This window comes from Podarcis liolepis (assembly GCF_965112155.1).
Source record: "Podarcis liolepis genome assembly, chromosome: 13".
In the NCBI taxonomy this organism is placed as follows: domain Eukaryota; kingdom Metazoa; phylum Chordata; class Lepidosauria; order Squamata; family Lacertidae; genus Podarcis; species Podarcis liolepis.
In genome coordinates, this window is record NC_139573.1 from 37544606 (window position 1) to 37567251 (window position 22646).

The window sequence follows — 22646 nt, forward strand, 5'->3', positions numbered from 1 at the left end:
CTCTTTCCCTTTGCAGCTTGCCTCCAGCACCAGAGCTGCGAAGTTTGCACGACATCTGACCTAACCTTCAACTGTAGCTGGTGTCATGTCCTGCAGAGGTAAGGCACACAAATGTGGAAAGGGATGGACATTCGCACCTCGAGAGTCAAATTAGCTCCCTCTAGTCTTGTCCTATTTATGGTGCATTTATGGTGCAGCTAGGTAATTTTAGACCCTGGGACTTAATGATCTCGGGGTGGGGGGGGTGGGAAGAAGGATACTCCCTCTTTAGATGGCAATGTCCCTTACTTCAAAATGTGGCAAGACATCCCTATGGGAACCTGTCAGGAAACTGACATCAGAGCAACAGGCGAAGGAGAGGCTCTCCGATTCTGCAGGGGAAGGTACAAGCACTAGGGGGAGACGCAGCTTGATGGAGGGGGAAGGAAATCAGCGTAACACCAAGGATCCAGGAGAGCAAATGGGAGAAGAGGTGGAAGGGCTCCGGGATTCTTCCTTGGAAGTCAGTGAGGAGAGCCCTGGTCCTCCACTACCCACGCCCTCCCTGCGCAGGAGACTCCCGCGCAATGAGAGGCGGAGACGATTGGGAGTCAAACAACTCTTATGCTGGCAACGGTTTAAGAGACGCCCACAGACAGATTCTGCGAGCGACTGAGGCAGCCACGCTGAGATGGGCTGTGCAGTCAGGACGGTTTAACCCAGGCAGCCAAGCTCCAAAAGGGGACAGTTTACGCACGAGTAACTCCAAACCACTACAGAACCCATGTACTCATTCGACTGAGTGGCCGGTTTGTATTTCTGCCCCAAAGTCCTGCCTTGATTGCCCTGCACTACACTTATGTTGGGCTATGACAGAATAAAGATGTAGCAAATATTTTTTTGTGGGGAGGGCAGTTCAGTTACAAGCTTTTTCGAAAGCAAGTTTAGGAAAGTATGCACTGGCTACCAATTAGATTCCGGGCCCAAATCAAAGTGCTGTTTTTGACCTGTAAAGCCTTAAACTGCTCAGGACCGTAATACCTCAAGGACCACCTCTTTCCATATGAACCTACCCGGACCCTGAGATCATCTTCTGAGGCCCTTCTTCGTGTACCTTCTCCTTGAGAGGTCCGGAGGGTGGCAACACAAGAACGGGGCCTTCTCTGCAGTGGCTCCCTGTCTGTGGAATGCTCTCCCCAAGGAAGTTTACCTGGCGCCTTCATTACACACCTTTAGGCACCAGGCAAAAACATTCCTTTCCAACCAGGTGTTTGGTTATCTGATCTACATCCTATGCCCTTTTAAATTGTGTTTTTGGTGTGGGGGTGGTGGTATTGGGCTGTTATTTTTATTTTTATTAGGTATTCTGTGGTTTTATATCTTGATTTTATTCTGTGAACCACCCTGAGACCCCCGGGTGTAGAGCGGTATATAAATTTAATAAAGAAGGAGAAGGAGAATTCTAGTGGCTTTGTGTCTTAGCTGCATGGGGTGTCCTGTTTGCAGAGCAAACAACAGGCAGACTTTGTGGGAAGTGCCATGAGAAATGGGGAGTTAATCCACTCCTGCTCACAGTGCCCAGAACCAGTGTTGTAACCAGATGCGAAGAAAGATAGTTCGACTGGGATGGAGGATGGCTTTGCTTTATTTAAATGAAGTTTTAGCTTTTGCTTTACTTTGATTCCTTGTGGGAAACTTCTGTGTCATTATAAATGAACAGTATTTGAGAATTCTGCATATGCACTCAGGTGGTAAAGCATCATGCTACTGTGAATGTATAGCTTGTTCCTCACCACCGACTTGGGAGGATCTTAGCTGGCACACATCTGTCTCAGGAGACAGTGGAGAGGTGTGCCTTTGGGGGTGAAGTCAAACTGTCGGGCACCTGCTGTGGCTGTAGAGACATGTTTTGTTACAGCTGGGTCAGATGAAGGTGTCCCGTTGTTGTGCTGCTGCAGACGCACCATGTCGTTGCTTCTCTCTGTGCTTGTCATTTCTCCTCTGGTCACTGCTGTGGATGCATGGTCTGTAAGTCTGTCTGTCTGTCTGTCTCCAGGCACTGCGGTTGTCTGCAGAGGGATTCCTACATGGCGGGGTCGATGATGTTGCCTGCCTTCATGTCATATTTGCAGTTTGCTATTTGCCTGCAGAAGGACACGGGTGGCGCTGTGGGTTAAACCACAGAGCCTAGGACTTGCCAATCAGAAAGTCAGTGGTTCAAATCCCCGCGACGGGGTGAGGTCCCGTTACTTGGTCCCTGCTCCTGCCAACCTAGCAGTTCGAAAGCACGCCAGTGCAAGTAGATAAATAGGTACCGCTCCAGCGGGAAGGTAAACGGCATTTCCATGCGCTGCTCTGTTTCGCCAGAAGCAGCTTAGTCATGCTGGCCACATGACCCGGAAGCTGTACGCCAGCTCCCTCGGCCAATAAAGCGAGATGAACACCGCAACCCCAGAGTCGGCCACGACTGGACCTAATGGTCAGGGGTCCCTTTACCTTTACCTATTTGCCTGCAGTATGTTGGGAAAGGTGGAGGGCACAAGGAGAAGGGGACGACAGAGGATGAGATGGTTGGACAGTGTTCTCGAAGCTATTAACATGAGTTTGACCAAACTGTGGGAGGCAGTGGAAGACAGGAGTGCCTGGCGTGCTCTGGTCCATGGGGTCACGAAGAGTCGGACACGACTAAACGACTAAACAACAACATTTGCCTGCAGCTTAGCCTGCCCAAAGCGCCCCGATATTTGATATGTGACCAGCTGCCCAAGATGTGTGGCTAGTCTTTACAGTTTGAGTCTTTATTTTTTTATTTTCTTTCTTTCTTTCTTTATTTTTAACCAACAACCAAAACACAAACAGTGAAAACCACCAGTGAAAACCCCCAGGCGGCTGATACATTGGGTATACATAATCAATAATAACATATTCAAATCAACCATATGTATAATTCTCTATACCTTAACACTCCACCCTCCACAAGGTTTATTTAACTTTTAACATTTTAATTGCCCCAAATTGTTCAAACCTGCCCAGTTTGAGTCTTTAATATCCAAGATGACTTGCAATATGATTTGCAGTATAGTCGTACCTTGGAAGTCGAACGGAATCCGTTCCGGAATTCCGTTCTATTTCCAAAACATTCGGAAACCAACAAGCTGCAATTTTTTGGGCGCTGCCTTACTGTGCACCCCGTGTACTGAAATCCAAAATCAGCCTATGCAGATGCAAACGGGATGCGGTTTCCCAAGTTTTCCATCCCTCTTGAAGAGTAAGGTTAAGCTGTTCTCCAGCAGAGACAGAAAATCCCATCAGCAAGAAGGAACATTTCAGAGTCTTCCGGCCCAGCTGTGTTGGCATGGAGTCGCCCAGTTCCTCTGGGAAAGCCCTTTTGGTCTCCCTGTTTGTTACATTCGCTTGTTCGTGTATCTGGTACAGTACACCCATCTGGGGATTCCGATTATAAAACCATATACTTAAAAATAACCTAGCCCTCCCACACAGAATTGAGGCCAGATGCTCATATTGCTAGCTTTCTACTGCTAGTTCTGTAGGCATTTTGAAGGGAGCGCACTCCTTACAGAGAACAGGAGGCCGTAAAAGCCTCAAAATGCTTTAGCAACCCAAGGAGCCTGGGTGGTGTTCTGTTTAGAGGAAGGGACTAGGCTGTGTTCCTTAATAACTCCAGGAAGCGATATTTTTATGGATACTTGAAAGAAGCTTTGATTTCTAACCCAAAGAAACACAGGAAGCTGCTTTCTACACGAACTGGCATAGACTCTCTCAAAAGCCTACCTAGGAATGCTGAAGATTCAACCTGGGATTTTCTGCATGTAAACCTGACGTTCTACCACTGAGCTATGGTGCATCTAACTTGAAAAATAGTTAATTTGTATGTATTTCTAGTTCTGGTGAAATGGGTAAGGTTTCATAAGTGCATGTCTTTGCATGAGAAGATTTTTGCATATCTCAGGCCTGGTTTCTTCCTAGCATAGGAGCCAACTCCTAGGGGCCGAGGGGGTCTTTGCCTCCCCCATAAAATATTTGAGTGCCCCCCGCAAAATGGTGTGTGTGCACCACATCATGTGATCAGTTATGTGGGGTGTGGCTTACCTGTTGTTGTTGTTTAGTCGTTTAGTCGTGTCCGACTCTTCGTGACCCCATGGACCAGAGCACACCAGGCACTCCTGTCTTCCACTGCCTCCCACAGCTTGGTCAAACTCATGCTGGTAGCTTCGAGAACACTGTCCAACCATCTCGTCCTCTGTCGTCCCCTTCTCCTTGTGCCCTCCATCTTTCCCAACATCAGGGTCTTTTTCCAGGGAGTCTTCTCTTCTCATGAGGTGGCCAAAGTATTGGAGCCTCAGCTTCAGGATCGGTCCTTCCAGTGAGCACTCAGGGCTGATTTCCTTCAGAATGGATAGGTTTGATCTTCTTGCAGTCCATGGGACTCTCAAGAGTCTCCTCCAGCACCGTAATTCAAAAGCATCAATTCTTTGGCCATCAGCTGTCAAGTATCGAACATTTAGCAATCTCCCATGGGGAACAAAACACTGTCGTCTGTCTTCTTCCTGCATCGTGTGCAGTTCTTCTGCATTTCTACTTTTTGCTAAAGCAACACATGTGCAGAGAAGCAAAAAAGATGCCAGATCGTCCCAATACACACAACACACACTTATTCCTTGGGAAAGCCATTGCAGTGAAAATGTCACCAAGCGGGTCTATATTTGTAGGTTAGATGCATACTTGGTTACACGCTTCTCTTTTCTGTAGGTGTTCCAGTGGATTTGACCGACACCGTGAAGAGTGGTTGGAGTATGGCTGTGACCAAGAGGTAAAGTTATAGTCAAAGTACTTAAAAGTATGAACGTATGCAACCCTGGCTCAGTGCTCAACCAGTGTCTCCCACCTCTGAGTTTCAAACTATTGATACCCCCATTTCCTAAGAGGCTGAAAGTCCTAGCTGGGCAATCTTTTTTCAGCCAAAGGGCTGCATTCCACTTCTACATAGCCATAACATTAATTATAATGGTGGAATGAGATTCAGTCGATTCACCCTTATTAACACAGGGCCATGAGCCGTAATAATAACCCAAAGTGTTTGCCGATTAAAGAAAAGAAAGAACACAAGGGAGCCTGCAAAATTTTGCAGCAAGCAAAGTGTTCTGCTCACATTCTGTTCCCGCTTCCACACAGTTTTCCACGTTTTCCTGCCAAAGCATTCCATGCTCGCTGAGCATATTCAGTCCTCATTGGGTTGTTTTGGGAGCTTGCCCCCCCCACCTGACCCCAAACCATTCCTAAATATTTTTAGGAAATACCTCCCCTTGCACATGGGAACATATGCAGAGAGAGAGGGATCAACGATGTCCACAGTGTTGGGAGTAAAGAATGAGAACAAAAGCACAGGCAAAATTAGGGCAAGGAAGCTTAGTGCAAAAAAGCAGAACACAGGAAAGGAGATGGTTGGATGGATAAGTGTTTAGTGGTGTCCAAACTTTTTTCAAAGAGGGCCAGATTTGATGAAGTGAAGAGCTGTGGGGGGCGACCAAAGGGCCAACCCAAGTTGTTGAGTTTTTTTTAGGATTTTACCCCAGGAATAAACTGCCACAGGGGCTGGATTAAACCGACTAGCGGGCCGGATTATGCCCCCGAAACGGACTTTGGACATGCACTTTTAAAAAATGGCAGCCAAGCAATTCCAACTGCTAGGGATGGGTGAATCTGCCCATTTTAGTGTCTCTCCATTTCTCATGGTTCTGTTCTTAAGATCAGTTCTCCAGTCTTTGCATCAGTTTAAGATTATTCTTTTTAAGCTTAAAACAGAGTTGGTGGACATTCTGTAGCCTCCTTCTGAAATCCTCTTAACTTTTCAGACCAGAAATATTCCGAGGGTTGGTTGTTGTTTTTTCGTTGAGCTTTTTGCTGAGCTATTGTGCAAGAGTACCCCTCCGTAAAGCAGTGTTGTAATGTGGCAACACTGAGGAAGCATTGCAGAATAACTAATAAAATTGAACGATGTGCGTATGGGGCCAGTATAAATAAGTCTGCCACTAATGCGCTATGATTGCGTCAATGGCATGTGGCAGATTACATCCACCAGAATGACTGGTTCGGGCTTGTCGTTTTAGTTAGAAGAGAAGACCTGTGCCGACTTTGAAGACGATGAACATTACTACTCAACACCTCCCAGCGACAGTCCCTTCACACCACTCAGAGAAGACGTCACCACTTCTTCTTCCCACTTTGTCGACAGCCTAACTACAGAAGGTACCAGCCAGGGTCAAATGCTATGGTTGGAGTGGGAAAGGGAGGCCTCAGGAAGATGTCCCGTCCCCCCCGTGTTTCCCAAACTTGAGTCTCCAGCTGTTTCTGAACTACAATTCCCATCATCCCTAGCTAGCAAGACCAGTGGTCAGGGATGATGGGAATTGTAGTCTGAAAAACAGCTGGAGACCAAGTTTAGGAAACCCTGCTGTGGATTATTGTGTATTCTCTCAGATCCATGAACAAGTTTAGTTAATTTTCAGCACCTTGAGAAAACCAAATTTGCTTGAGGTGAGCAGTAATAGCTAAACTAATCAGTTAGAAGTTGATCTAGGCTTTTCACACAGGTATGAATTAGAATTGCATTGGCTATACATGTGCAAACACAGTTTGAAAGTCCCATTGTGCTGAATGTCTAAATTTAACATTTGGATGAGTGGAAAAAGACTGATAGAAAAGTGTAGCCTTCTTGCTCCAAGCCCTCATTTTAGGTTGGCTGGAGGCATCGCTTCCAGAGAGAGACCAGAGATCTTTCGTTTTTGAAATTAACTTGTGGAGATCAGTGTGTCATGGTGACTGCGTAAAACAGAACATCACCCCAGACTAATTAAGTTTCCTCCAGTATGAGAAATTATGTCATATTCCCCAGGATATTGTGCATAATATGCCTAGGTTAGCATCAAAACCACTATTCCCCTCTGTGGTTAGCAGCAGGTACCAGTTCAATTTTGCTGTTTAATAGTCCCTGTCGCAAGCTGCTAATTAAAATAAATAGAAAAGAACATTAGTAGTTGCCCTTCAGCAGTGAAGGAAGGAGAGGAAAGAATTCTTTTGTGACTGAGTTGACTTTGAAAAGAGCTAATAAAATATGAGGGAAGAGCCACGCTGATGGTTTCCAGTTGACTTTTTGATTCCGGGCAGGGAAATAGTTTTATTTTTATAACAGCGTATTAAAGCATGAGGTTAATTTCTTAGCTTGGTTTGAGACAAAACAAATGCACACACAACAGCCATCACCATGGTACTGGGCCTCAAATCTCCCTGGGACTCTTACCCTCTGAAAAGGCATACAAACTGTACTCGCGAGGTTATCAAAAAAGATGATAACATATGTATGTATGATGGTGTGAGACTGATAAAATGATGAAACTTGTACGTTTATAATAGGAAAGTTTTTCTGGTGGTGAAATTGAAACATGAAATAAATCTAGGCCAGCTGCGAAGACATCATAGAAGCCTTCTTTCAATTTTTATCTTTTACCCTTACAGTCCAGCTCCTTGGAGCCAGCTAATGGAGATGATATTTATGAATGTGGCTGACATCCTAGTTATTTGGATGCCATTTGTGCCTTCCCCTCTTGCCTATAAAAGCAGAGCCCAAATAATTTCTTCCAGGGAGTGCTGTTAAGTGACAAGAGGAGAGAAGATGTTTCCTTCTTTCTTACTCATTCCTTCCAAAGAAGCAGAGCAGTGGTAAAACAGGAGAGTTATGTCCTTGCTCAAATGACCTCTCCAAGTAAACGCTTCATGCTTTTCTGAATAAGCTGTGTAAGCAGACAAGAGGATGAGCAGATGATCTCGCTAGAAATCTGGTCTTCACAAGCATATGAGAGAGAGAGAGAGAGAGAGAGAGAGAGAGAGAGAGAGAGAGAGAGTTTGGTTTTTTAACAAGTATTATTCTTCGGAATAATACTAATCTTTTATAACATGCAGATAGTGCTAATTCCATTCAGTGGTACCTTGGGTTACATACGCTTCAGGTTACATACGCTTCAGGTTACAGACTCCGCTAACCCAGAAATATTACCTAGGGTTAAGAACTTTGCTTCAGGATGCGCACCGGCAGCAGGAGGCCCCATTAGCTGAAGTAGTGCTTCAGGTTAAGAACAGTTTCAGGTTAAGAACGGACCTCTGGAACGAATTAAGTACTTAACCCAAGGTACCACGGTATAGGGATATAAAGGTAAAGGGACGCCTGACCATTAGGTCCAGTCGTGATCAACTCTGGGGTTGCGGCACTCATCTCGTTTTACTGGCTGAGGGAGCCAGCGTACAGCTTCCGGGTCATGTGGCCAGCATGACTAGGCCGCTTCTGGCGAACCAGAGCAGCGCACGGAAATGCCGTTTACCTGCCCGCCGGAGCGGTACCTATTTATTTACTTGCGCTTTGATGTGCTTTCGAACTGCTAGGTTGGCAGGAGCAGGGACCGAGCAACGGGAGCTCACCCTGTCGCGGGGATTCGAACCGCCAACCTTCTGATCAGCAAGCCCTTGGCTTTGTGGCTTAGACCACAGCGCCACCCGCGTCCCTTATATAGGGATATAAGAAACCATTAAGTTTTGGGCCAGCCCTACCATTAGACAGAGTGAGATGACTGCCTCATGCAGCAGATGCTGGGATAGTAGCCCCCAGACTGTTTCTCCTGATTCTTCTGGCTATACCCTTCTGTTGGAGAGGACAGAGCTGTGCATATCATATGGCCTGGCCTACATCCCTGTAACTAGCCAACTGCTCTCAAGTGTGGTGAAGGATTCTTTCCTGTTGCTGGTATTGAAATAAGATCCAACCACCAGTCCAGTCAACTTCTGTACGTGAAAAGGTATATAGAGTTGGAAGGGACCACAACAACTATCTAGTCCAGGGGTCAGCAACCTTTTTCAGCCACTGCCCCTCAGACCTTGTGGTGGGCCGGACTATATTTTGGAAAAAATAATGAACGAATTCCTATGCCCCACAAATAACCCAGAGATGCATTTTAAATAAAAGGACACATTCTACTCATGTAAAAACATGCTGATTCCCGGACTGTCCGCGGGCCGGATTGAGAAGGCGATTGGGCCACATCCGGCCCCCGGGCCTTAGGTTGCCTACCCCTGATTTAGTCCAATCCTCTGCAATGCAGGAATATTTTGCCCAACGCGTGACTCTGAGATTAAGAATCTCATGCTCTACCGACTGAGCTGTCCAGCTTCCTTTCCTTTTCGTCCTGTTGCTGCTTAACATTTCAGCCACCCATAACACAGCAAATCTGCAATTAATGTGCAGAATATTTCTTTCTCTGTGGTTCTTTCTCCTCTCTAGGAACCAGCTCGACCACGTTAACCCTTCATTTTCCAAATAGTGTTGCCTTTATATCTGTTTCTTCCTCCACCTTTCTTAAATTGCAAGTTGGTGTGGGGGATCATGATCCACAGTGCATCAAAGGATAAATGATTATTTAACCCTCCCCCCCCACACACACACCACAGCCTCCTCCACTATATTTCGTGAGTGAACACCTGGCTGCAATTGTCTGCCAGCAGAGTTGCTATTCCCTACCTGCATAAAGCAGAATAGCAACCACTGGATGCTCTTAAATGGATGCTTCCACATCTGGAAGCAACAAAGTTCCCCTTGTAATTTTTAACTATTCATTCATTAACAAAACACATACACAGCATAACAGCAATAACAAGCAAAATATCGAGCAGTTAGATGGATGGAGCAATTAAATGCCACAATTAAAAAAAACCAAACCACAGTCCTCCACAGCCAGGCCTATAAGCCATTCATTAATTCAATACCACATTTAAACCATGATGTTTTTGAAAAGTACCTTGTTTTCAGGATTACCAGCCAGACTTAGGAATCTGAACCCTCCGAAAGACTTTGCCAAACCAGCCTATATCCTCTTTTTGTTATTGTTTTTGTTTACTTATAGATGATACGAAGTTGAACCAAAATCCAGAAGACGGTAAGTGCCTAATTATTTCTTGGCCTAGTGGATATGCAAATGTGTGGGGACGTCCATGTTCTGGGGATGTGAGGTGTGCCCTGAACTGCTGTTTCACCTGGGATGACCATATGACTAAAGGTAAAGGTAAAGGACCCATGGACGGTTACCGTATTTTTCACCCTATAGGATGCACTTTTCCCCCTCCAAAAATGAAGGGGAAATGTGTGTGTATCCTATGGGGCGAATGCAGGCTTTTGCTGAAGCCTGGAGAGCGAGAGGGGTCAGTGCACACCGACCCCTCTCGCTCTCCAGGCTTCAGGAAGCTATCCGCAATCCGTGGGAGAGCTGTGCGACTTCACGCAGCTCTCCCACGGCTTGCGGATAGCAGCCTGTTCTGGGGGCTGGGGTCAGGGGAAGCTCGGGCTTTCCCCGCCACAGCCCCGCGCCTGGGGGGGAATAATTGTTTTTTCTTTATTTCCCCCCCCCCCCAAAAAATAGGTGCGCCCTATGGGCCAGTGAGCCCTATGGGGCGAAAAATACAGTAAGTCCAGTCAAAGGCGACTATGGGGTTGCGGAGCTCATCTTGCTTTCAGGCCGAGGAAGCCGACGTTTGCCCACAGACAGCTTTCTGGGTCATGTGGCAGAAGCGGCTTAGTTCGCCAGAAGTGGCTTAGTCATGCTGGCCACATGACCCGGAAGCTGTACGCCGGCCCCCTTGGCCAATAAAGCGAGATGAGCGCCGCAACCCCAGAGTCGGTCACGACTGGACCTAATGGTCAGAGGTCCCTTTGCCTTTAAAGGCACTGTGGGTAATGGTACCCACAAATGGTGTACCTTTCAGCCTCTTTTTGATAACTGAACAAACAAACAAAGCTCGCCTGGCTGATCCTTGTGGGTTGTTTTTTTCTTTTGTTGTGGCTGTATTGGAGTAATTTGCACATTATCCCCCCAACCCTTATGAAAACTTCCCCTGAAGGTTTGAGAGACGACTTCCCTGCAGAAAAAGTAGAATCCCAGCTCCATACAGGAACCATTGTTGGAATTGTGCTGGCAGTCCTGCTCATAGCAGCCATTATTCTTGCTGGGATCTACATCAGAAGCAACCCTACATCCCACGCTGCTTTGTTCTTCATTAAGGTGAGTTTAACAGCATAGTAAGCCCCATTGAGGCTTGCTTCCAGGTGAGTGGGTGTTAGATTGCTACCCAGGAGCCACTTCTCTCTCAACACTTGAGAGGATTGCCAGTAAAATAAAATTGTGACCCAAATCCGCCTCTTGATCCCTAGCCAAGTGTTTTCCCTGCTGCAGAGTGCAATTCTCCCTGGAGATAATGAATTTGAAAAATGGTTGGGCATTGAGAAAGAAAATGACAAACCTTTAGGTTCCCATCTCCTCGATCTTCTCTCCAGGCTGGTCTTCACCCGTTCCCTCCCTCTTTTGCACCATCTTAATTTGATATGTTACCCCAAATAGCATCAGAATTCCCCCTCCCCATGTTGTTTTGAAAATAAAGTTTTGAGCACCAGATTCAGTACTTGCTGAATACTGCTTCACAGTTTTCTTTGTCCTATATTTTCCGCATTCCATTTGGGGTCCTCAGCAGCAGTTCTGATGCTCTGAAGTGTACCTAAGGTCCTATACCTGAGCAATCTTTGCAGGTGCTATTCAAGAAGAAGACACTAAAATATAGAATATAAAATGGTGATGGCTTTACCTTTGAGGCTGTAATTTTCATGATATTACTTCTACAAATATATTTATGCATCTGGCAGAATTAGAAAGGAGGAGGGGGAAGGAACTCTCCCAAATACACACGGTATTTCTACAAAATGAATAAAACTTACCTCCGGATAATCACTGCAATCCAGAGCCCTTTATGCAGTTTGATATGCACACAAAGAGCTTCTGTGTGGCCAAACCGCCGTGTTTTATTTTTATTTTTCAGGCAGTGGGGATAGTTCTCTGCAGGGCCTGTGCATGCTGCCATGTCCTTCCTATTGATCTGTATGGAGATCAGGAAGCTGCCTTATACCTGGCCAACCTATTTCTCCATCCAGCCCCGAACGGATTGGCAGAGGCTTTTCTAGGGTCTCCGGTCGAAGTCCTTCTCATCACCTGCTTACCCAATCTGTAAATGCAAAAGATTAAACCTGGGACTTTCTGTATGCAAAAGCATAAGTTTTGCCACTGAACTGTGGGCCTCATCTTTAGGAAGGACAGCTCTGTGCACAACAACTCATGCACATATCAAAAATCACTAGATCGGTTTCCCCAACCTGGGGTCCTCTATGTCAGGAACGTGGCCCCCCCAGAGTGCAGGGGAAGAATTTGACTCAGAAATTGAACTAAGTGAACCAGAGATTGACTCTGCAGATGTGACCTGGCTGACAGAGTCAAGGAAGGGCAGGTCGACCCCCTTTCCCAGGGAAGACTCTGTTAGCTCTCAAGAAGAGGGAGAGTTGGAAGACAGGCAGAGCATTGCTAGGCAATCAGCAGATAAGCAGAGGTCTGAGTCTGTGTTGAGTGGAAGTGGGGAGGGGGCAGGCCAGCCTCTCAGTCCTCGTTCTAGGTGACTGCATAAGATCAGAGGGCAACGGAAGGGCAAGAGGGGAAAGGCGGGAGTTTGCCATCCTTCCTGCTGTGGGAGGGGTGAAATTTCAGACTGACCAACTATCATAAATGCGAGCAGGCGAGAGGCCGTGCTCTGGATGTGTCTTTTTGTAAATAAACGTACCTAAAACTGCCGGAGAGTCATTACTTCTTATCATGGCTTGATAGACTGCCAGAGGTCATTACACTCCAGATGTTTTGGACTGTATCTCCCATCATCCCTGATCACTGGCTATGCTTGGTGGGGACTGATGGGAACTGGGGTCCAGAAACACGCAACTTTAGGAAAGCTGATGTAAAGTGTGTACGTGTGCAAATCGTGACAGCCAACCCTTTTCACATACTGACGCCCTTCTTTTCTTCACGCCACAGCAGAGACCGCACCAGTGGCCTGCCATGAAGTTCAGAAACCACTCAATGTACACCGAAGTGGAGCCATCTGGCCACGAGAAGGAGGGTTTCGTCGAAGCGGATCAATGCTGAAGAATGCGTCGTCTTCTTTTTTTAATTGCTCTCGCACCTTTAAAACGTCACCTCCCGTTTCCCGTTTGTTTCACGATGAGCACAACTGAAGAAATAGCAAAAAGGGGAAAGTAAACACCTAAAAAGACCCCCCAAAAAGAATTGAAAATGGATACAGGAGGACCCAAAAGGCAGGCAGGTTTGGCGTGTGGCTCTGGGTGGTTTAGCGGGGAAAGTTACAATGGAGTCGAAGCTTTTATTGCAGAGAAGCCCACTTCATATTGGTTGTTTTCAGGTGTAGCCATCCACGGCTGATTTCAGTGCCAGGGAGAAGAAGTCTAAGTCCACACTCTTCCTGCTTTTCTCAGGCACCTGAGCCGTATGGTAAAGAAGATGCTTTTTTTGCCTCTGTGTGTTATGGAGGGTATTACGCATAATTTTTAAAAGACGGTGGGAAAGCAAATACATTAAACTGTCCAAAGAAAGGTTAGGGTAGAGGGAAATCTAGGCTTCTGGTGGGAGAGATTGACGTTTGCCTTCTGAATAAACCCTTGAGAGATGCTTACGGATTATAGTTAGCATGGAACAAGTTGGTCTGCCTCAAATATCTCAGTGTCATTGCAGCACTTGCGGGATGCAGCGCTTGACATTTGTGGCTTGTGGGGAGCTTAATCTGGGCCTGAAATGCCACCTTCATATTTATCGGTAATGGCGGTATAAATTTGAGCCACGAGAAAGAAAGCATTAATTAAGGAGGTCTTGCAATTGACAGTAATCACCCCAGCCAGAGGAAAAAATACGTATCAAACTTGGCCTCAGACCCTGAAAACAATAATATGGTTTGTCTTATTTCTGCTGTGAATTACCAACTCCACCTCACAATTGGCTATATGACTTAGCTTTCTTTTTCTGGGTGTTTTTTAAAGAGCGAGTTCTAGTCATTGGTTTCATTAGTACTTTATGAATGAGAAGGAGAAAGGTCTACCTTATCTCAGTGAAGGGAACGGAGGGAATTAAAGCAGATTCTCTCTGCCCAGTCTGTCTGATCCTACTAACAATCAGATTTTAGTTAGGAAGCAAGACCTGGTCTTTTTCAAGGGAGTCTCGTGGCACATATAGAGCTTATTTTTTCTTGGAAACGGTGACATTCCTGTTCTGTCCTCTTTATCTTGTATGATGGTTACCCCATATGTTTTCCCAGTGGGTTAGGGTGATAAAATGTACTTGTAAAATTCTAGTACACATTCCTGAAAGTGCTGCTACTGGACAATCCCTCCCACCGCCAATCTAATTTGGATACAACACTATGTGATGCGAGGCATGGTTGCCAGTCCCAGATTTTCCCACTAGCTCCAGCTCCCTCCTGGGGGGGGGACCACATTTAAAGTCAGACTGTAACAAGTATTTTGATGTTGAAGTTATTGCGAGCATATCTGTATGGCCACAAGAGAAATATGTGCCTGAGCAAATTTTGCACGTATCCTAAGGGCTAGCTCACCTGTTACAGCAATGCAGGGAGACCGCGATGACCCACACTTCTTATCCCATTTCTTCAGGTAATATTTTGAGGACAAGCGATGTGACTCCATCACATTCTGTGTTTGCTGCTCTCCCGGCATATATCGACTGCCCTGTCCAGGGAGGCGGGAAAGTACTGGCAGCATGTTGACACTCACTGCATGATACGCCTGCTTTAAAGTTACCGGGAAACTCAGGGAAGAGATGTGTGTCGGTAAACTGCCATGCAGAAGGTAACAAGGAGTTTGGCTCTGAGAGTTCAAAGCAGGCTTCTCCAACCTTCCAGGTGTGCTGGGTCAGACCTCGCATCAATCCCAGGCAGCACAGCTGGGGCTGATAGGAGGCAACGTCCCAAACATCTGGAGGGCGAAGGCTGGTTTAAAACTAAAACATTGTACTTTGCCATTTCTGCATATGGTCTGGGGTAAAATAAAATAAAAATAAAAACAGGCACAAAGAGCACCACAGCAGCCGGGCTGCCTTGGTTGGAGAAAGAGAGAAAAAGCACCGAGAGGGATTATTATTATTATTATTATTATTATTATTATTATTATTATTAGACATGTCTCCTAAACTTATGCATCTATGGGTGTTGTTGCTTCATTCCGTATCCAGGCTGAGCCTATCTGTCCCAGGGGTTTCCTCAGGAGCTAATTATCTAATGTATAGTACGTAACTGATTTTGTATAATTCTATAACCGTGTAGAGATATAGATGCAGGCAGAGTATAAATGGGGCTATTACCAGGGTTGTGGCGTTTTCTCCCTGACCTGACTTTTTATTTTTATTTTAAGAAAAGTAAAAACGCATGCATAAGATGCAACACAGTCCAGCAATGCATCCCAGTGGAACTTTTTCAGGACAGTATGTACCGTATTTTTCGCTCTAGAAGACGCACCAGACCACAAGACGCACCTAGTTTTTGGAGGAGAAAAACAAGAAGAAAAATATTCTGAATCTCAGAAGCCAGAACAGCAAGAGGGATCGCTGCACAGTGAAAGCAGCAATCCCTCTTGCTGTTCTGGCTTCTGGGATAGCTGCGCAGCCTGCTCCATAAGACGCGCACACCTTTCCCCTTACTTTTTAGGAGGGAAAAGGTGAGTCTTATAGAGCAAAAAATACATTATATGCTAGCCTATTTATCACAACCACTGGTGTGCTGTATGGAGAGTGGGGTGGCGGCAAAGAAGAGATCCCTGAAACAAACAAACAAATAGGATCTTATATTTGTTCACCGATCACTCTTATGCAAAAGGTGGACCACAGTCATAAAGGCTTCTTCCGGACGTGGACAGTTTTTAGTAGCAGACAACCACTGCTGTTCTGTTTCGAGCTGTAAGTGGAATGGCATTGTGCTTTCAGAGCCAGGACTTCTCAAACTCTGTAGTCAAGAGAGCAGGCCCCTTTCCCTTTTTTCAGCCTCAGATATGTGAGTGTGTGCATATTGACCAGGACCATTGCGACCGCGTAGAGATTGCCAGCATAAAACTACAGGTGGGTCTTTCTTTTCCTCAATTCGGTTCAAAGCTGGTTTGATCAAAATGCAGTAAGTCATAAGAAATGGCAGGATTGATGCAGGATAGGATATGGATTGCGGATAATGTCTTGTGTATGCCAGTTCCCAAACAATGGAAGCAGAGTAAATGAGAGTATGTACACAGTCTGTGGGTGAGGGAAGGATTAAATACAGTGGTACCTCGGGTTAAGTACTTAATTCGTTCCGGAGGTCCATTCTTAATCTGAAACAATTCTTAACCTGAAGCACCACTTTAGCTAAAGGGGCCTCCTGCTGATGCCATGCTGCTGGAGCACGGTTTCTGTTCTCATCCTGAAGCAAAGTTCTTAACCTGAGGTAATATTTCTGGGTTAGCGGAGTCTGTAACCTGAAGCGTATGTAACCTGAAGCGTATGTAACCTGAGGTACCACTGTAAACCCTTCTCCTTCACGACATTCCTGATCATGATTCCCTCCCCTGCTGCAATTTAGGGCAAGAAGAGAAAAAAAGTTATAAGGGTTGATTTCAAGAAAGTAGAAACAGACCATAGAGAAGAAAATGGCTGAAGCCATCTATAAAGACCATAGTTGGCCAGAATAGCGGTGTGACAAGCTATGTACACCTGGGGGAATTGTGCAACTGTTCCACTGAATTTTAAAAAGTTGGGTTTTCTGAGCTCTGAGTGGGGAAAGGAAGCTGAACATGAAAGGTGGTTGTTTAGTTGGTTCATAGGGTCGTACAGATGCCCTAAAAAAGGCAGTGAAGAAAGTGTAGCTTTTCTGTAGATATAATGCCCAGTGTAGAAATATCCAAAGAGTAGGGGGAAAGGCTTTTAATAAAGAGAAGCACAACTTGAGATGTAGTTCTTCCACTCTCCAATATAGACATGCATTCTATAACAAAGCATTTTTGGGGCATTTCAGTACTGCATTAGAACTATAAAAACAGACACTGTGTGTCCTGGGCTGACATTTCAGGTCTCAATGCTGGCCTGAAAATCACTGCTGTCTCCATGTACCTGTTGGAAGTTCATGGCTGGGTAAAGAATCTACGTGTGGAATTGCAGGTTTTAGATGTGTTGACCACATCTAATTCTGTAAAATAAAATGAAAACCATGCAAGCGCTTCCTGTAAGTCAAATGACCCATTCAGTTCATGTCCACAGCAAATAAGATCTGAGCACCAAATTCATTATCTCTCATAACAATGCAAAGCCTTTCTTTTCTTTCTTGTATACTTGAATTTACAACATAATTCAATGTTGAGGAGCGTGGGGTGGAAAAGCTTGTGGCAAGATGTCTGGAACGGATTGTCTGCATGGAATGCAGTGTTGATACTAATATATAATATAAAATATTAATTGTACTTTTGGGAATTGCTTTGGTTTTCAGAATAAAAAAAGAGCAAAGATCATGACTGATGTGTGTTAAATTGAAGAATTTTCATTGTTGTGATTCGCCCATATGGTGGTTTTTAAAAGCAAAACAATACATGTATCCAGTGCACACCTGATCACCATGGTCCACTTTGGAGAGTGATTTCTAAGTTAATTCCTTGTCTCACCCATCACCTGCCTGCTGCAATGCTCAAATTACAGGGGAACAGAAGGGACCCAGCCTCTCAAACTTTTTGTTTGTTGTTGTTGACAGCCCCCTTAGCTCCCATTTTTGGAAGGCTATAAAGGGGAAGCTGTAATTAAGCTAAAATTTAGATTTCAGCGGGTGGCGCTGTGGGTTAAACCACAGAGCCTAGGACTTGCCGATCAGAAGGTCGGCGGTTCGAATCCCCACGACAGGGTGAGCTCCCGTGGGAAGGTAAATGGCGTTTCCGTGTGCTGCTCTGGTTCACCAGAAGTGGCTTAGTCATGCTGGCCACATGACCCGGAAGCTGTACGCCGGCTCCCTCAGCTAATAAAGTGAGATGAGCGCCGCAACCCCAGAGTCGGTCACGACTGGACCTAATGGTCAGGGGTCCCTTTACCTTTTACATTCTCTCTCACACACCACCTTCTGTGGCAACTGTTAGTGCAACCCTAGCCATGCAAGTCTACACCTTGAGGACACACATGTGGCTTCCTCTCCCCCCCCCCAAAAAAGGAAAACCCCATTGCTCTGTCCAGGGATTCCCACACTTCTTTTCTTCTTCTTTGGCGAGTAAGATTGTCTTCCATAAACACGGTTTTAACAGTGAGTCTGTAAGTGACCATGGAGGCCAATTCTGGATCCACACATCCTTCCACAGTGGGGACATAGGTTTCCAGGTGGGAGTTGATCAAGGTGAGGGTTTGCCAAGCGTGCCTTCCTCTTAGCACGTTTCTCCCTTTTGTCCTGAGTTTGAGCGTCTTCAAAGTTCACAACACCTTTGGTAAAGGCTGTTCTCCAATTGGAGCTCTCGCAGGCCAGTATTTCCCAGTTGTTGGTGTTTATACTACATTTTTTAGATTGCCTTGAATGAGTCTTTAAACCTCTTTTGTTGACCACCAGCATCACACTGTCCATTTTTAAGTTTGGAATAGAGTAGTTGCTTTGGAAGACGATAATCAGGTATTTGCACATGACCAGTCCAACGAAGTTGATGTTGAAGAATTATTGCTTTGACACTGGTAATTTTTGCTTCTTCCAGTACACTGGCATTAGTTCGCCTGTCTTCCCAAGTAATGTGTGATTTTTTTCGGAGACACCGTTGATGGAATCTTTCAAGGAGTTGGACATGGCGTATTTATAAATGGTCCACATTTCACACTTGGAGTTGTGCATGTGTGCATCAAATAGAGTGCAAGCTTCTGTTATTTACATCAGCTTCGCAGGGGCATTCTCTCATATCTCATTCACTCCATCAAAAAAAAAAAGAGCGGGGAAAGGCTGGGACAATAGACCAATTTCACAATTTTTTAAAGCTGTGTGTTTTATCTGTTTTGGTTTTGCCTTTGTAACCCCTGATTGTTTCATAGGTCACATCAAAACCTCACTCTTGTGGTTTATCACCACAACAGCTACTCACTTTGGGTAAAGCGAACTGTCTAATTTGTCAGCACCTAAATGATATCGAGCATCAGAACAAATTGGCCACAATATGGAAAGTTTGCCCATGGTGTGACTATTCCCATTTTGACTCTCTGGCACCCTATCTGCATAACCAAGCAATTCTAAAATATAGACGTACTTTTACTCTCGCAAGATTGAATGTATTGCCCTTGACTGTACTTGAGGGACGATTCCAACAGATTCCACACACAAAACGCTTATGTCCCTGTGGAGATGGCAGTACGGAATCTGTGGCACATGCCCTTCTGGCTTGCACTCTTTACAAAGATTTGAAGAATGAGATTCTCACCCCTCTTTTATTCTCCATTCCGGGTCTCCCAGCCACTGCCACAGTGTCCTTTCTCTTGGCAGATCAAAATGAGCAGGTGACAGCAAAGTCTGCAAGGTTTTTTGTTTGCTTGCTTGTTTTGGAATATTTATTGAATTTTACAACAAAGAATGAAATGATACAAATCTCATTCATCATGTTATTTACAATTATTCTCCCTCCCCTCCTCTGGACTTGCCTCAACTCCCCCTCTGCTGAGTTATTTATTTTATTTATCGTATCATGCTTTTCCTACACAAAAATAAAATCCCTTATAATTTATCTGAAATATCTGTTACTCAGATGAAATTGTGAAAGTTTATTCAAATCCTGCCAGTGAATCAAAATAAGATCCACTATTTGACTATTGATTCAAAACCCTAAAATGTATTTTATATAACTGACTTTTTATTTCTAGTCTTTGTATATCGTATTGTTGTTTTATTGCTATGGCCGATGGTTGACCAAATAAAGAGTCATTCATTCAGGTCACATTGGTAAACGGCGAGGAATCTTTTCCTTTGCTTTGTGACTGACGGGGAGCAGAATGAGACCCAGCAGCAAAAGACTGTGTCTTTAAACACAGGTCACCTGTGTGCACACCTGGTAAAGGGGGGTGGAGGTAGGGACAATTTCAACTGTAAAAGCAGCATGCAAAACAGGGGGTTGCTGAACTCATCTGCTACCCACCACGTTCCATGCATCCAGTCTTCTTCCTCCCTCGGTTATGTTCCTCCTGAGTTTATTTCCATTCTTGGAGCCTAGCTAGGAGAAAACCGGCTTCATGGGAGAATGGCTGGAGGCCTGCAAGGGCGGCGGGGGGGGGGGTTTGAGGGAAAACTCCATGTTGTCCTCAAAACAGGAACTCAAAGTCGCAAGTCTCAAGAGACAGTGAGTATTGTTCTTTAAAAGATAGGTGCCGTAATGTGCTATCATACTCATTTTTCTCCCCTTTTCCTCACATCTGGTTACTTGTGCACATGGACATAGATATACAAAAACTCATCCCTGGGTTGTTTAGATAAGGGGAAACGACAATAAATGGGGAAATTCTTATCTCCCAAAACAAAACTGATATTATTATTTTCAGGCCGGCTCCTGGGTTTCATCCTCTTGGACAGGGTTGTATGCCAATATGCCTCTGATTCCTGCCTAGCTGTGTATGTTGGTTTTATAGATTTGTGTAGTGATAAGGAAACCCTGCAGTAAGCGTGCCATTGCTAACATCGTCCATATTTTAATCTTCTGTTCAAAGGTCTCTGACTTAAAGAGGCTTTGGCAAAGGAAGCAGTGCACAAAGACCTGGAAAACAGGCCACAATCCTACTGTTTATTGCAAAGATAAAGTAAATGATGATGATGGTGTATTATTTTTACGCCACCCATCTTACTGGGTTGCCTTAACCACTCTGGGCAACTTCCAACATATTAAAATACAGTAAGACATCAAACAAAAAAAACCTTGCAGGAATTTTATTAAAGATACAAGCCAAGAAGTACAGTCAATGGAACAAAAAAGCAATGGAGCAATTTTTAAACATGCAATTAATTAATTAATTAATTAATTAATTAATTATGCTGCTCTTCCAAAGGAGCCAAGCACATCAAAAAGAACTCCATCAGGACTAGGAAGATCAGAAGAGCTGAAATAAAGTATTTAATCCTAAAATTTGAAGTGCTGTGGGGATATATATATATATATATATATGCTTTCGTAGATTTTCACGGGTACAGGAATGCAGGTTTTGGTGTCTTCGGGTGTCTTCCCGTGTAAGAGTTGGGGTGTCTAGGCGACGTTTCGACGAGGTCTCACTCGTCATCTTCAGGCTGGTGCTTTCGGCTTCTTGTTACTGGAACAGAGTAACAAGAGTTCTGTTCCAGTAACAAGAAGCCGAAAGCACCAGCCTGAAGATGACGAGTGAGACCTCGTCGAAACGTCGCCTAGACACCCCAACTCTTACACGGGAAGACACCCGAAGACACCAAAACCTGCATATATATATATATATATATATATATATATATATATATATATATATATATATCAGCCTTTAGCCGAGGATCACAGGATGGTTTACAATGTAAAAACACCAAAATACATAGCATAGTAACAGGGGGGGCAGGGCGGGGGGGGGGGCAGGGCCAAAGGCACTCCCCTGCGGGGGTCATCCTATTGGATGTAAGTCTTAGGAACTTCCACCGGGATTGACCACGCGTCACTTCCAGCAGGCAGGCGGAAAGTATTTAGATTGCCCCATGCCCAAGCTAAACATCTTTCATCTGTATTCAATAAAGTTGTGGCCTGTTTTCACCCAAAACCCAGTCTGATTGGTCTCTTATTTATATGGGTTGGGGTATGGGAAGTCCGATGCCTGGTCCTGCAACGCTGTGAACAGCACCTTAAATTCATTCCATGATGGAAGAAAGTAAGGATCTAAAAATTATAAATAAAAGTAAGGAAAATGAATGCATGTCACCATGTAGGAAAGTGTGGTGGGTGTTTATTGCATGCAATGACTTCACAGTTAGTGAGCTTGCAGTGAAATAAACAATCACACAGAGGGTTGGCTAGCTGAACCCTTCCCATTCCTGCTAGCCAGAAATAAGGCATGTGTCTGCTAATAGTCTCCTATGCTCCTTTGCCAATTTCAGGCATCTGTGTTATGTTTCTCAAAACAAACAGAAATTGGCGTTGGGAAGGACAAATTCAGTGGCCGGCTCAGTTGCCCCAGAATCACCCAACTTCTCATGTAAGAGGGGACCAGATAAAGAATATAATCAAAAGTCAAAAACACTGTAAACATGGACCAACACCCCCTCAAAAAAACTAGCCACAGAATCTTCTGTGCAGACAAGAAGACCAAAGTCCCTAACTCCTAGCAACAGCATTGCAGGAATGGTCTTATCACTTGAGGGGCACAACATGAGTTAGAAAGCAGGGACTCCCAATACATCAGTAAAGGTTGGCATTTATTTAATACATGTAAGAACCCAAGTCACATTCTTCCAATTTTCATAACTGAAAGATGGAAACATCTGCTGAACTTGTTTACAGAATTAAATAATATGGTAATATTCCACTTCTTTTTTTGAAGTAGTGGCTGCAAGCAGTGAGCCAATGAGATATAACAAACTGTCACTTGGCAACCGCAACAGAGGTTTTCCCTGCCCTAGTTCTAGGTCAGTTTATGTATACTGTACGCTATTTCTCCTGGAAGATCAGAGGAGTAATTTGCCTGGATTGTTTGCAA

The 22646-nt window shown here is 44.8% G+C and overlaps 1 protein-coding gene and 1 long non-coding RNA gene across 7 annotated transcripts in view; one reads left to right on the top strand and one right to left on the bottom strand.

Annotated features, from left to right (window-relative positions):
• The window catches only part of PLXDC1 (plexin domain containing 1), a 66337-nt gene extending 48888 nt beyond the window's left edge, over positions 1–17449 (top strand). For 5 of the 6 annotated variants that reach the window (XM_083469961.1, XM_083469964.1, XM_083469965.1 and 2 more), the window contains 6 exons: positions 17–98; positions 4750–4810; positions 6108–6246; positions 9945–9977; positions 10936–11096; positions 12942–17449. In XM_083469961.1, coding sequence (XP_083326087.1) covers positions 17–98; positions 4750–4810; positions 6108–6246; positions 9945–9977; positions 10936–11096; positions 12942–13052 — 587 coding nt within the window. In that variant the 3' untranslated portion in view covers positions 13053–17449. The remainder of the gene's footprint in view (positions 1–16; positions 99–4749; positions 4811–6107; positions 6247–9944; positions 9978–10935; positions 11097–12941) is intronic. The other variant, XM_083469962.1, reaches the window with a different exon arrangement.
• On the bottom strand, positions 16942–21028 carry LOC310690917. The gene is made up of 2 exons (XR_014518283.1): positions 19046–21028; positions 16942–19014 (listed from the first exon to the last, which is right to left on the bottom strand). It is a non-coding gene; the product is annotated as an uncharacterized lncRNA (long non-coding RNA).
• Positions 21029–22646: the final 1618 nt, after the last annotated feature.